Source organism: Centruroides sculpturatus, unplaced genomic scaffold, assembly GCF_000671375.1.
Source record: "Centruroides sculpturatus isolate CEXI.00-Female unplaced genomic scaffold, Cexi_2.0 scaffold2334, whole genome shotgun sequence".
Classification (NCBI taxonomy): Eukaryota; Metazoa; Arthropoda; class Arachnida; order Scorpiones; family Buthidae; genus Centruroides; species Centruroides sculpturatus.
Window position 1 is genome coordinate 15,694 of NW_019386423.1, and position 13,986 is coordinate 29,679.

At 29.2% G+C, this 13,986-nt stretch overlaps 1 protein-coding gene across 1 annotated transcript in view; it reads left to right on the forward strand.

Annotated features, from left to right (window-relative positions):
* The window catches only part of LOC111614923 (dnaJ homolog subfamily C member 13-like), a gene marked incomplete at its 5' end in the record, with an annotated part of 40,075 nt that overhangs the window by 12,209 nt on the left and 13,880 nt on the right, over positions 1–13,986 (forward strand). The window contains 3 exons of the mRNA XM_023356295.1: positions 515–610; positions 6,457–6,548; positions 6,621–6,787. Coding sequence (XP_023212063.1) covers positions 515–610; positions 6,457–6,548; positions 6,621–6,787 — 355 coding nt within the window. The remainder of the gene's footprint in view (positions 1–514; positions 611–6,456; positions 6,549–6,620; positions 6,788–13,986) is intronic.

Consider the following 13,986-nt stretch of genomic DNA (forward strand, 5'->3'; position numbering starts at 1 on the left):
TAAAATAAATAATAGCGAGGTTGAGGCCAAAGTTTTAAACGCAAAAACGTGTATGTCGGATGTTCAGCACTGCTTTCCTGTAAGCCTAGAAGTTTGACAATGGTGCTTGGATAGTCAGTGGAATCATGCTTGACATTCCACAAGTTATTGTATGTATGTTTTCAGAAAGAACAAAATTTATTACTTAAATTCAAACTGAAAATAAACTATTTTATGCTGACAGATTTTGTAATTGAGAACTACATTAAATTTATTTATTTCAATTTTCAATTACAAGATTATAAGATAGTTCATATTTAGTTTAAATTTACTTTAATATTTATTTGACATAGCAAATTTAAGTTAAATTTATCTTTTGATTTTATATAGCAGGAAAGAAGGAAAAGCTTGTTGTAGCTAAATTTTATAAAATTTAAAATTGAACTCTAGTAATAATTATAATTTTAGGAGATTAATCCTAGTTTTAAAGCATTTTTATTTTATTACATGTGTTTTAACTATTACTATTTTATAGGAACCAATTAAAAGGATATTAGGATTGACTGAAAGCTGTTTAGTGGAAAGAGATCCTTCCACTTATAGCATAATTACATTAAAGCCTTTATCAGAGGTATGTTCATATTATTATTCTTAAATGGTTAATAAACTCAGATTTCTTTTCAATTTGATAAAATTTTTGTTTTAAATATAAAATTTTTCATGTAATTGATCAATTACAGCCTTATTGTGAGCAGCCAATAAGGCAGTAATTTAGCTTTAATTAGAATTAATGACAAAACAATTGCATTAATGCCTTTGTAAGATTATCACATTGATATCAAACTGAATTAACCAAATGGCATTTAGTTCAGTTTACATATTTAAAAATTGTCATTGAGGACAATATGATTTAGAAGATGCCAAGTATTTAGTTATTCCTATTTATCTTCAAGCCCTGTACTTGTGAGAAATAAATGATTAATCTTTTAATTTTTCCTATATTATAATAAAAATACATTTTGTTTTTAAATAGTTGTGATGATATATTATTATACAGGATCTTTATAATTAAAGTTCCACTTCGAAATGACCATAAAAGGAAAACTACTGGACAAAAAATATTATGAAACTTGGTAATAGTTTACAGGAAGTCATGGGATTTTATTTTCTGCAAAAAAAAATAGTTCAAAAACTCACCACCAGCGGGAAATGGCTCTGTATGCAATATTGTTAAACAAAATAAGACACAAAGACATTGGTTGAAAATGTGTTTAATTGTTTCTAAAATGTGTTACAAAGCATGTCTAATGTAGTGTCCACCATTTTCTGAAAGCAAGTTAAATCGCATTACTGTATTCTCAACAGTAGCTTTTAGCATATCAGGAAGAATGTTGCAGACATGTTGGTGTATCAAATTTTTCACTTCCACCAAATTGTTCATTTTCAATTGATGTTTTCATGTCTTATTTCATTTAACAATATTGCATACAGTGCCATTCCCTGCTGGTAGTGAGTTTTTGAACTTTTTTGGGGGGAAATAAAATCCCATGACGTCGTGTAAACTATTACCAAGTTTCATAACATTTTGTCCAGTAGTTTTCCTTTTATGGCCATTTCACAGTGGAACTTTAATTATAAAGACCCTGTATGTTGACTTAACATAATATTTAAATTAGTTTAATTTTGATTGTGTTTAGCAATCTATTAAATTTTTATTTATCATCACCAGCATGCATTGCAACAATTTCATAGTCTGGATACTTAATTATCAAATGTTACCAAAAATCACCTGAATTATAATCAGTGTTCACTCTAATTTTTTTTGTAGATGAACAGAACATATTCTTCTCTGAGCAAAAAAAATTTTGCTGAGCAGATTCTGAGCAAAAAGTTTTTCTGAGCATGCATATATATATAATCTTATTTTTTCCTATAAAAATTAAAATAATTAATTATGAAGTAGAGATTAAAATTCATTTTAAAACATACTTTTATACAAAATATTATTTTTTGTCAATGATTTAATGTATTTAATCAAAATATACTCAGCAATAATCATGTTGCAGACAGAATGAGAAATAAGTAAACAACAATTCAAATCGGTGTGCATGCTCGCCTGCATGGCACATAAATTCTCATGCTTGGCAACAATTTGAGCAGTGTGTGGCTGTGCAGCTTAGAGGAAACATTGATTATAATTTGTTGGTTATATAATTTAGAATATGTAGAATTTGGTCTAGATTTTGGAAAATATGCATGGTAAAGACACAAACATGTATTGCACCAGGCTATATCTTACATCTGCTACATAATAACTAAATGCAATTGCACTGTGGAATATAGGTAATATCTAGTAGTCCATTTGATGGTTTAGGTACCATGTACTCCCAATTTTCTCTTTGCATGGAGGCAAATCCGATGTCTGATTTTATAAAAGATAATGGACTAGCTTAAATTACAAAGTCATAGAAAATTTCAAGACCAGAACAAAACACTTTTTGCCCAATTAAAATATTCAAATGGAGGATTGAAAAGTCATAAAAAATAGTGAAATTGCATGTGGTTTCTTTTTCCATGGCCTTTGAGTTCACAAGGCCAGGCTTTTCTATTGAGTATTTTAAAAGGACAACAATGTAATTTAAACTATGCTGTTATCTTTTATAGAATTTGCCCCATGTTAGGGGCATTGGGGTGTATGGCATACAAACTAACAAATAGTTTACTATTGATTGCCTATACTCTAGTACAATTGCATTTAGTTCTCTGTATGGAATAAGTTCTTAAAAATTATCCAAAATGGCAAATGTTTCAATGATAAACTGTGTGATTGAAAAGTGTTTCCTGTCCCTGAATTAGAGAATTGTAGTTAACTTACCTGCTGATCACATCAGAAAATACATGTTATAGAATATCTGAGGGAGGAAAATGTTATATTGTAAATCTCATTTTATATTTCTAAATTTTATGTAAGGAATATAAAGTTTAGAAATATAGTGGAGTTTTATTGTTTACAGGAAAATAACAACAATTAGTAAATTCTAATTACTGTAATCACAAATTGAGTTTGATAGAAGAAAACAAATTACAATAATCATACATATTTTTATTCTTTATTAATATAAATATCAAAACATCAAAATAATTTGAGGTTTCTGACTTTAAAATAAAATGTCTCTTTTTTATATAGTGACTGCACCCTTTATCCTCCTCTACCTATGCCAGTGTAAATTCTGGGTATTTTGATATATGTGAAAATCATAAAATTTTTGAGCAGATTTGAATATGCAAATCCTTTCTAATGTAAAGTTGAAGTTGGCTACATGCACAAATTTTAAGCAGAATTTGCTGTAGATGTGTACATATTAAATTTAGACAGTTACATAATCTTTAACAGTAATTTTCTGCTACATCACTTAATTACTTACCATTGATAAATTCATCACCTAATCAGATATTTTTTTTCAGATGTATAAAAATTTATTAATTTCTAGCAGATAGTAACATTGTTGAATTTGAAATATACATTTTTATGATAATTATCATTTAATCATTTATATAGCTTGAATTCTGGTAATTAGTATTAATTATAATTTACCAGACATAGTCAATAAGTCAATTGCTGCATCATTTTTGATTAATTGCAGATAAGTCCTGTTAAAAGCAAACAACTTGTAAATTTCATCTTTTCTACTTTGAAATATTTCAAATATAACTATGGGTTGTTTATGATTGCTGTATGAGATAACATATAGTTTCTGATTGTGACACAATGAAGAGTGTGTGTGAAGATAATAATTGAACATGAAGAAATGAAATGTACAGTACTCTAATGTCTATGGTCATATCTAAGTTTATGTTGTTGTTCTAGAAATCACTTTGTCGTGCCAAAGAGAAGCAAAACTTGTGATTTATATGATGAATGGAAATAAAATTTGTTTTTGTTGTTGTAAATGATAAATGCTGCTATTTGTCATAATGTTTACCAACTAACATGCAATAAATAAACATAACTATGTTCTGAAATATAACTTTGTTAATAATTTTTTTTAAAACAATAAAAATTTGATAGTAGATTATTGATACTTTTGATTCATAAAAGTAGATTTCATCCCACTATAAGTTGACCAAACCCGATAGTACTCTATATATCATCTAAAACTGAATTTGCTGTTATATTCTATTTTCAATACAGTATGTTTTCTAAACTACAGAATCATATCAGGTAAAATATGTTAATTTTATCACACAAACAATTTTAATCTAAAATGAATTGAAAACAAATTATTAAAGCATTTTTACTGAATTAGAAGTTAGTAAGGAAGTGGCATAAATGACAATAATTGTCATAATAAAGAAATTTTAATTTAAAAAATTTTATATTAATAATAAAGTAAGCTTACATAAATACTAATAACATATTACATTCTTAATGATGTATATTACCGTATTTTACAGACTATAAGACGCGCCTTAATTTTTAAGCAATTTTTAAAAAAAAAGCATTTTTACCACCTAAATTCAATCCTTTTATACGGATTGAAGCAAATGCTGATCCACCAATCAATGCTTAGTAGCGCTATTGGACATCCGCTGATTGTACAATTGTCACACGATGATCGCGGCCAATCCACGGTTGTGGATTTAGAACCACTGGTCGTCTCGTGATCTGAATTTCTATGGCAACAACCGTTGCTCGTTTGAAAAGAGAAAAAGCATGGGAATCGTGGAATCATACGTCTGGACGATTCTATCCCGACACCCCACAACTCATGTTTGTCACATCGGTGCACTGCTGCTGCCAGTTGAATTCAATGTTGCCAGATAGAGGTAGGTTTCTTGCGGCATCAAATATATGGCCATTTTTATGACGCGGGAATTTTAAATGAAACACTGGACATTTTTATTTTAATTTTGAGTATAAGACTCACCTGAATTTTGGAGGCAATTTTTCGAAGAAAAAAGTGCGTCTTATAGTCTGTAAAATACGGTAATAAATTTATATCATTAATCAGAAAGAGTATATGAGATTGTATCTCATAAATAGTTTTTTTTTTTTTTCTTGCATTATGTTGTGAATATTTATAACTAACTATTTAGCACTATTTTTTGCTATTTTAGATACTCAGTAGTTTATTACAAGATGCTTTCTCTTAATTGAAACTATTCTAATGTTTAAATTTTGTTGTTATTTTTCTTAAAAACATTTTAATCCTTTTTATGAAATTGTTTTTTTTTAGAAAATTCAAGTTGTATTGCTGAGTTATTTCACTGTAAATATGCATTCTAATTTTTAGTGGATTTCATTCAGAACAACAGTTCTTGATCTTTTTTTGAAATAATATCTGAATACTGATACAGTAAAGCCTTTTTAGATGACCATCTCTTTAAGCCAACTATCTTCTTTGATGACCAGATTTTCTTAGAATTTTTATTTCATAAGATTCACTGTTTTTAATCCTCTTTATGTCAACTATCTTTTTATCTGACTAATGATTAATCTTTGTATGAAGTACTCAAATACTCTTTGAGGTAACCAATTCCATCATCCTAGATGGGATGTGAAACTGGTTGCTTTAAAGAAGGATGGATCTAGGATGGTGAATGTTCTATTTGTTATCATCAAATTAAATAATATAGCAAAACTAATGACTTCAATCTTTCCATTAATAGGGAGTACTAAAATGGTATTGATAACAAATTTGGGATAGGATTTGGGCTGAAAGAGGAATTTGTTTGGATTTTTTCACCAAATAGAGAGCAATGAAAGGCATTGTCATTTCAAAAAAAGTTAAAACAGAAAAAGCAAATGCACATTTCACATTACTTTAAATAAAGCATTTAAGACTGTATGCATTACATTTCCATGTGAAACAAACAGAATTATATGTGAAATATTAAGTTTTCTTTCAGTATAGTGTTAATTAATACATAACATAATTTATAGCATTTTTTAAAAATAAAAACAGATTTGAAGTATGAGATTAGTGTGTGAGAATTTTTTTTTTGCTAATGCTAATTAACTGACAAAATTGACATATACTAGTACACACTATGCAGTTTTGATAATATAATACTACTTACTCTTGAATAAAAGTCATGAAAAAACTCAGCTATTTTAACAATAGTTGTGACTTACTTCAGTAAATATGATACTGACCATTTATGTCTGCTAGAGATTGTCCCTATTTGGTCCCTTTTTTGCATGTAAGATCTCTTTCCCCTTTTTAGTTTTGTGACTGTTGTGAGCCCTAAAAATATGATACATTTTAATATATATTAGTGAATATGTTTTCTATTTAAAATATTTTTTATCCTAATTTTCACTTTAAAATTTGAGTTATTTTTGACTTTAGTTTAAATAAAATCTATCTATAATGAATTTTCAAACTGAAGAAATTTTGGCACTTTTTAAATTTAATGTTAAAAACAAAAAGATTTTTGATAAGACTTTTTATTTATATGTTGTAAATGTTTCAGGTGTTCTCTTTAGTCAGAAGTTCTGAAAACCCTCAAATGTTTAGCATAGAATACATTAAAGGGCAAATAAGATCATATACTTCAACTGACAGGTAAATATAAAAAATTAAATATTTTAGTTACTAATTAAAACTAACAAAATCTATTTAAATTTTAATTGAAAGGGATTCACTGTTAGCTTCCTTACTGGATGGTGTTAGAGCTTCGGGAAATAGAGATGTGCATGTAAAAATGGTATTTACTGATAGAGGTCAGAGATTGGGTCCATTCACTGTTCCAGTAGATGAAGAAGTTGAACTTTGTCATCTTAAATTTTTGCAAACGTTTCCCGGTTAGTATAGTTTTATAGTATATAGTTCTTGTTTTTACTAAATATAAAACACAATTATATTTATATATGATAAATTAATATAATTATTTAGATTGTGTGTACATGCACCCACATTGTCATTTGTTTAGGCATAAGAGATAGTTATTTAAGACCATTTAAAGAATTCCAGACAATAATTGTCTCAATTGTTATGGTGTTAAATATTTTGTCAAAAATTAGTATACATTTGAAAAAATTTTGGTTTAGAATGTAGTTGATGTAACTGACAAAATCCATTCACATACTTTGTAAGAGTTAATGTTTGAATGGTATTGTATTTAAAATGTTTGATAAACTCAGTTCATTCTGGGCTGAGTTTATGAAATATATTTGAATTCATTTAAATTCCCATGTTATTACTTAATTTAGTTGTAACTTTTTAATTATTAGCATATCAGTTAGTAAGAATATATGATTTTTAAACATAATTAATAAATTGCTAATGCTTCATTAAGACCAGTGATTTAACATTTTTAGTTCAGAAAATTTATCTTCAGGAAATGATTAAGTATACACTTCATTCAAATTTGAGAAATTTGAAACAAATAGTATACAGTTATTAAACAAATATTACTACAGATTGTGTTTTTGATTTATTACAATGCAACCAGCAAGCCAACTTAAATTCTAAAAGTAACTTACATATAATAAAAATTTTCAGTATAAAAGACAATGTAACATGTTAAATCTACATATTTTCAATATAAAAATTAAAGAAAAGTTGGAAGAGAATGAAAATATTTATTTTATTTATTGAGTCTCTTGTAAAAGCAACAGAATTTAAATTATTTTAAGTTATTTTAAGGTTGTAGATCATACATGGGACAAAGCCACAAGAACTTTGATCTTAAAAAGTCCATTGTGCAATCTACAACGAATTACTTTAGAAGTCTGATCTCTTTAAAGAAAGAAAACAAACTTCTAAAGGAAAGTTGGACGATGTTACCAGGACTTGAAAATGTAAAACAAAAAGAAAGAACCAGATGAAAAGTTTTCCTGAGTAAAGATGTGCACATATTCAAATGAGATGGAGTGAAATCTCTCTAGCAAAGTCACAAAAGTAACAAACAATTGAGGTGAAGTGTTTCAATTGACACAAATGCTTATGAAAGTGATGAAAACTAGTATGTGCCATCCAAAAAGTGAATATGATTCTTGCCAAAAGCAAAAAAATTTCAGGTTTACACAGAGGTTAGGGAACATGCTAGACAAAAATGCTTTATCCTGCTTTAGATCAGGAGTTATCCGCCACTGTTTTAAATGACTAGAAATAGTCTAGTTTTTAACAGCTATAGAAAAATATTGAAAGAAATACTAAGAGGTGGTTTGGAACAGGAAAAAGGATAAGTTTCTTGCTTGGACACTAAATCAGCATTTATATTACTGGAAATTCCTATATGCCCTGGCACCTGTGAAAGAAAACTTTAAGAGAGAAGACAGTTTAGAGACATCTAAACAGCATTCCCAGACAAGTGCTGAAGTGGACTGACAAGGCAGTCTGACTGTTAGGAACAGTTAGAAATGATGCAGATAGTCTTATTAAGAGGATATATGGAATTCTTTAGATCAGATAGATGGGTTTCATGCCCAACAAATGTAAAATAGTGCAGCACACCAGATAATAGCTAACAGCTCAACTTGAAACATAGTAGGGAACTTGCTTAGTTGGACATAAAAACCTCTGTCTGATCTAAAAACTCCACAAATACCAGTACCACAATTGGTTTTGAATCCATTGTAAACCACACTAAATCCTTTGGATAAAGGGTCACTTATCTTATGTCAATCAACGTGACTAGGAAAGGAGACCAGATAATACTAAAGATAAACTGAGGTGACATTTTGTCAGAAATCATCAAAAATATGTTTCTTGCTACAGACAAATGACTAAAGGAACATGGTCTAAATATAAGCTATCTCTTACACTTCAGCATATAAAAGGGCTCTTTTTGTTTTAGCTTGAGAAGAGAAGTGAAAATGAGGAAAGCCCAACATAACCCTGGGAACTACCTTAGGGTAATAGACATGGCTCCAGGTGTGGCCCAGTGATAGTAAGGCATGCAGTATGCAGCAAACTTTGCAACTTTATCTGACTATCCTTGTGAAGCATTTTATACCACCAAATTAAAGTAGCATAGGCAATTTTGTGTCCAACCATAGTAAATATTCAAAGTAGAACATGAGCTGGTAGACTACAGGATCTATCAAGAGTAGAAGATACAGCACAATTCATAAAAAAGCAAAACTTCATAAAAGGCTAGAGTCAAGCAATACCTCAAGCTATTTGAAGAAGAAAACTATACTTTTTATCACAGGGAAGCAACCAAACATTTACCTGGAAAGTATTAAAAAAAAAAATGAAGTTCAGAATATGATGCTAATGAGTAATGATAAATGCTAGAATATTAGCTGCAACTGGCCAATCTTTTGTTTTAAATGGCATTCATTAAATGTCGAAATTTTAATTTGTACAGTTGAATGGACTGGTTAAATCTTTCTTTTTTTTAATTATAGGTCTTGGAGGAACAAAAGTCTTTTCACTTTTTCTGTAAAAGAAATAGGAATATTACATTTTTTGTAATGTAAAGACACTTTAAGAATACTAGTGTGGTAATTTTTCAGCTGCTATGGTAGTATGTGAGAAGCATTGTATTAATTGTGAGAATGAGGGGGTCTGGAACACCTTGTCTCACTGGGGATGACTGTTACTAATTGTCGAAGATGAAAACGCACAAATACCTCAATCTTTCTCAGATTGTCAAGATCTCTTGACACCAGTTAAGAAAAAAATTCTCATGTCCTAACTTGCAATTAGACTTTTCCAAATGGAAAAATATATATGAAAAATTTTCTGGAATTTTAGGATGGTCTAATTTGAAATGTGGGCTGATGATGGAGTTAGGTAAAAACAAATAGAATGAGATGATGATAATTAAAGGGTATATTTATTTAGAAAGGTTTAAAGTTATATACAAAAGAATAAATTCAAACTAATATAAAATAAACATATTAAAGAAACAAACTTCTAAATATAAATGATCTTTAAAGCAGTAAGTCCAAATGAAAACTCGTTAACTAGTTCCTTTCATAGAGAGAGAGTTTACATGAATTATATCATATTTCCTGTAATATGTATATAGGTAAGCTGACACTGTATGACAGTTATTTTTGGAATAATGCATAAGTATAAAATTCTTTCTTTATCTTGTATTACCTTGGAAGGAAATGAACAAGTGTGCCAGAAAATCAGGAATGCAGATCTTACCTCAGTAGAAGTGAAGTTTACTGAGTAGAGCTGATGAGAGAGCCAGAGAGAGAGTAAGAGAGCCTTATTTAGAAGTGACTTATCCCCTTTCATATGAAAATCTCTTTCAATCAGATTATTTGAAATAAGCCCTCCAAGCATGATGGAAATCACGCAGTTTTGCAGATAGTATATGAGATATCTTGCACTAACAATTGCTTTTGGAGGAATGGTATCATTTTCCTCCATCAAAACCGGAAGTTCCTGTTTCAACTTTATATAATCTTGTAAAACAGATAAAATTTGTCAATTACATTTAATTAATATTTTAACAACATTTATGAAAATTGATATCTCAGCTACAGATTCTCACATTATTATTTATTACTTTATTAATGTGAAATAACGCATTAGTATTTCATAACAAAATATTTGAAAACTTAAGCAAAATGAAAACGCAGCAACATAGAAGAGAGAGAGAAGGAAGTAAAAACTAACACAGTCAATTGAACTTTATCATTTTCATGTTATGTGGTGTGCACCTCACATGACTATCAAAATAGCTGAAAAATCCCTATATTTTAGTGTTCTTAGTGTCTTTAAATTACAAAACATATAATATTTCCATTAAAATGTTGTTTTTTTACAAGAAAAATAAGATCTTTTTTGTTTCCTTAATTGTGTTGTGCAATTAAAAAAATAAGCTTGATTGAATAAATTTGAAATTTTGATATTTAATGCCAATTTTTTTTTAAATGATCAGTTATAGCTAATATTCTACTATTTATCACCATTCATCAGCTTCTGCTGTTTGAGTTTAGTTTTGTCTGAATCCCTGATTAACCGTTGGTTAAAATCAGAATCTGAAACTGCTATTGATAGAAACATTAAAAATATTGGAGCAAAAGTTATTCCATGGAGATCTATTTGGTCTTCTGAGAGTTTCTTGTATTGGATGAGAGCTGTGCATTATCTCCTGCTCATTAGTATATTTAGCATAGATGAGTAACTTTCAAGTAAAAGACTTCAGAGAGTCAATTCTTTGTTCAAAGAACTAAATATTGAATAAGATTTACTTGAGCAGGACTGCTAAAAGTGTAAGATTCTTGAATGTTGTTGAACAAGATTGACAATTAATTAATTCAATATCCAATTCAGCACCAAAGTGATGAGAAAAGCAACCCAGTCTGGAAGACCAGTACTCTTTAAATAATACCTAACCAGTTCTCTTTAGATTGTGGAAAGCTACACTTTTTTTTTAAACTAAGGATGAATGTAATATGTCTGTGATAAGATGAAAAAGGTTTATTTCTTCACACACAACTTTGTCTTCATTCTCCTACTGAAACCAGAAAAAGCCAGAGTTATGTTTAAAATATCTTCACATCTGGAAGAGACATAAGTAGATTTGTTACCTTAGTCAAAAATTATTATATCATTACCAACTAAGAACATTCGCAGGCATTTATTGTATGCATTTGCATTACAATTGCATAGGAGAGAAGGATGATGAGTGGAAGAAAACTCCGTTATGATCTTATCTCACCAAATGGAAAAGGGAGGTAATTTGTAAGGAAACTAGGCAGAGAAAACTAAATATTTGTTTTACATTATCTTTACTGACCAGTATACATATAGCAAGTAGATTGCTTGATCAGAGGACCAGTTAGAGATTCAGGGAAACACCTGAACTTATTTGCTAGCAAAAATAGACATCATCAAGGTTCCTGTACAGTGGTACCTCAGGATACAAAATTAATTCGTTCCGAAACTGAGATCGTATCATGAAAATGTCGTATGGTGAATCATATTTTTCCATACGATTACATGTAAAACCAAATAATTCGTTCCAACACGAAAAACACACTCAAATTAAAGCTAAGTAGTACATTTAAAAAAATAACTATAGTAAGGAAAACACTGAAAAATGCATTTTGTAGTTGTAAATGTATAAATAACCATTATAGAATAATAATTGATTAAAAAAATGTGGTTTTACTAGCACTTTACCTTTGAGGATAGACGACGGTGGAGGTGTAAACTGGTAGAGGGAGAAGGGAAATGATACTAAAACTTAACTTACATAACATAACGTAACAATAACTTAAAAATAACTTAACACCAATTTTTTAATCTTTTCTGTTTCATATTTTTTTTTAATTCTTATTCACTGCTTTTTGCTTTCTTTCCTTCACTTCCACCAGCACTTTCACCGGATAGAGGTCGCTTGGTAAAATATCTATCCAGAGGTTTGGCTTTGCCTACTTTTTAAAATGTTTCTAAAATGACTTAGGCAAATGTCATTACTCCGAGCAGCAATACGGCCAGTGTGAACCTTTTCGGGATGTTTCTTTTCAATAAAATCAGTTGCTTTCTGATAATACCTCAAGATTTCCTTTATCGAGCGAGATCCTTCCACGACGAAGCAAACACACGGACTGAGACCAATGAACAGAAATGAATAAAAAATGGCGCTGCAAACTTATGTAACGTCGTATGGTGAGTTTTTGTTCGTATCGTGGAGCAAATATATGTTTGAATTTTGTGTCGTATCCTGAAAATTTCGTATGATGGGGTGTTCGTATTCCGAGGTACCACTGTATTAAGTTTGGCTATTTCAATGTCCTCCATTACACAATACATTGCATAAATCACTTTGCAGTGTTAGATTGGCTGGTGAGGTCTAAAAAGACTTGATTACCACACCTATTAGCAACAGTAAAGCCCACATTAAAATACAACTATTAAAAACAAAGACAATTACAAGAAGTAAATAAAAATTATACAGAATAAAGAAGCTTTTGATCAGTCTTTATCTTTGTTTACTGTTAACTTTGTTAATACTAATAACTCTGGGAACCAGCTTTTAAAAAATCATTTTGGTGCCTGTATTCCAGCAGAAATAGATACAATATACTTTCAAAAACTGGGTTGATAGAGAAGATATATTGGTGAGATTTGATATAAAGTTTCTTTTTAAAAAATTGGTTGACAAATTTATACATTAATAAAAAATATGTAGAAAGACCAAAATGTCTTCACTTTTGCCATGTCCAATCACCAGAAATGACATCTTCCCCTGTAGAGGCAACCTTCCTTTAGGAATATTGTATTTTTAATTGTTTTTTCAGTTTGTAACCAGAGAACTTTTAGAATGTTTTTGCATTTTTTTTTTTGTAGAGGCATAGCCTCTAAAGAAAGGTTGCTTCTGCAATGGAAGATCACTGTTCCTGGTAATTGGACATGGTGAAAGTGAAGACATTTTGGTCTTTTTATGTATTTTTATTGATACAAAGTTGTATGCAAATGGAAAGTTTTAAGACAATGGTACAGTTGAAAAAGTTTATCATGCTTCAGAAATGTAAAATCTTATTTTCTTAGAAATAAATCATTATGCTAATTTCAAAGACACTGAAATTTGATACAGAAGTCATTTTGTATCTTAATTTTTTTAGGATACAAGCTGAACCTAAAATTTTCTTGTACTTCCATTTAGAACAACTTTGGGATAATTGTGTGTGAGTATGCCTACATATATACAATGAAGTATAGGTTAAAGATCTTATTGAGATATAAAAGAAATGGAACAAAGATCTTGAAGATATTAAAATGTAAATATGGTGGCTTACTATTACATGTTGAAAGAAAAGAGCAGAATATTTAGACAATAGAAAATCCAAAGCAATCTTTCAAAGACAAGGACATGATATTCTGCAAAAAATACCAACAAAATTGAATTTTGAAATGGTAATTCTGTATTTTCAATACATTATTTTTTTAAACATTCTGATATTTGGAAATAAGTATAAATTATATTATGTAATGGTGTGTAAATGCTTTTATTTGTTGCAAGAAAACTTGACAAAATTTTAAAAACAGGATAACATTTCTTAATTTTAACAAAAATATAAAAACT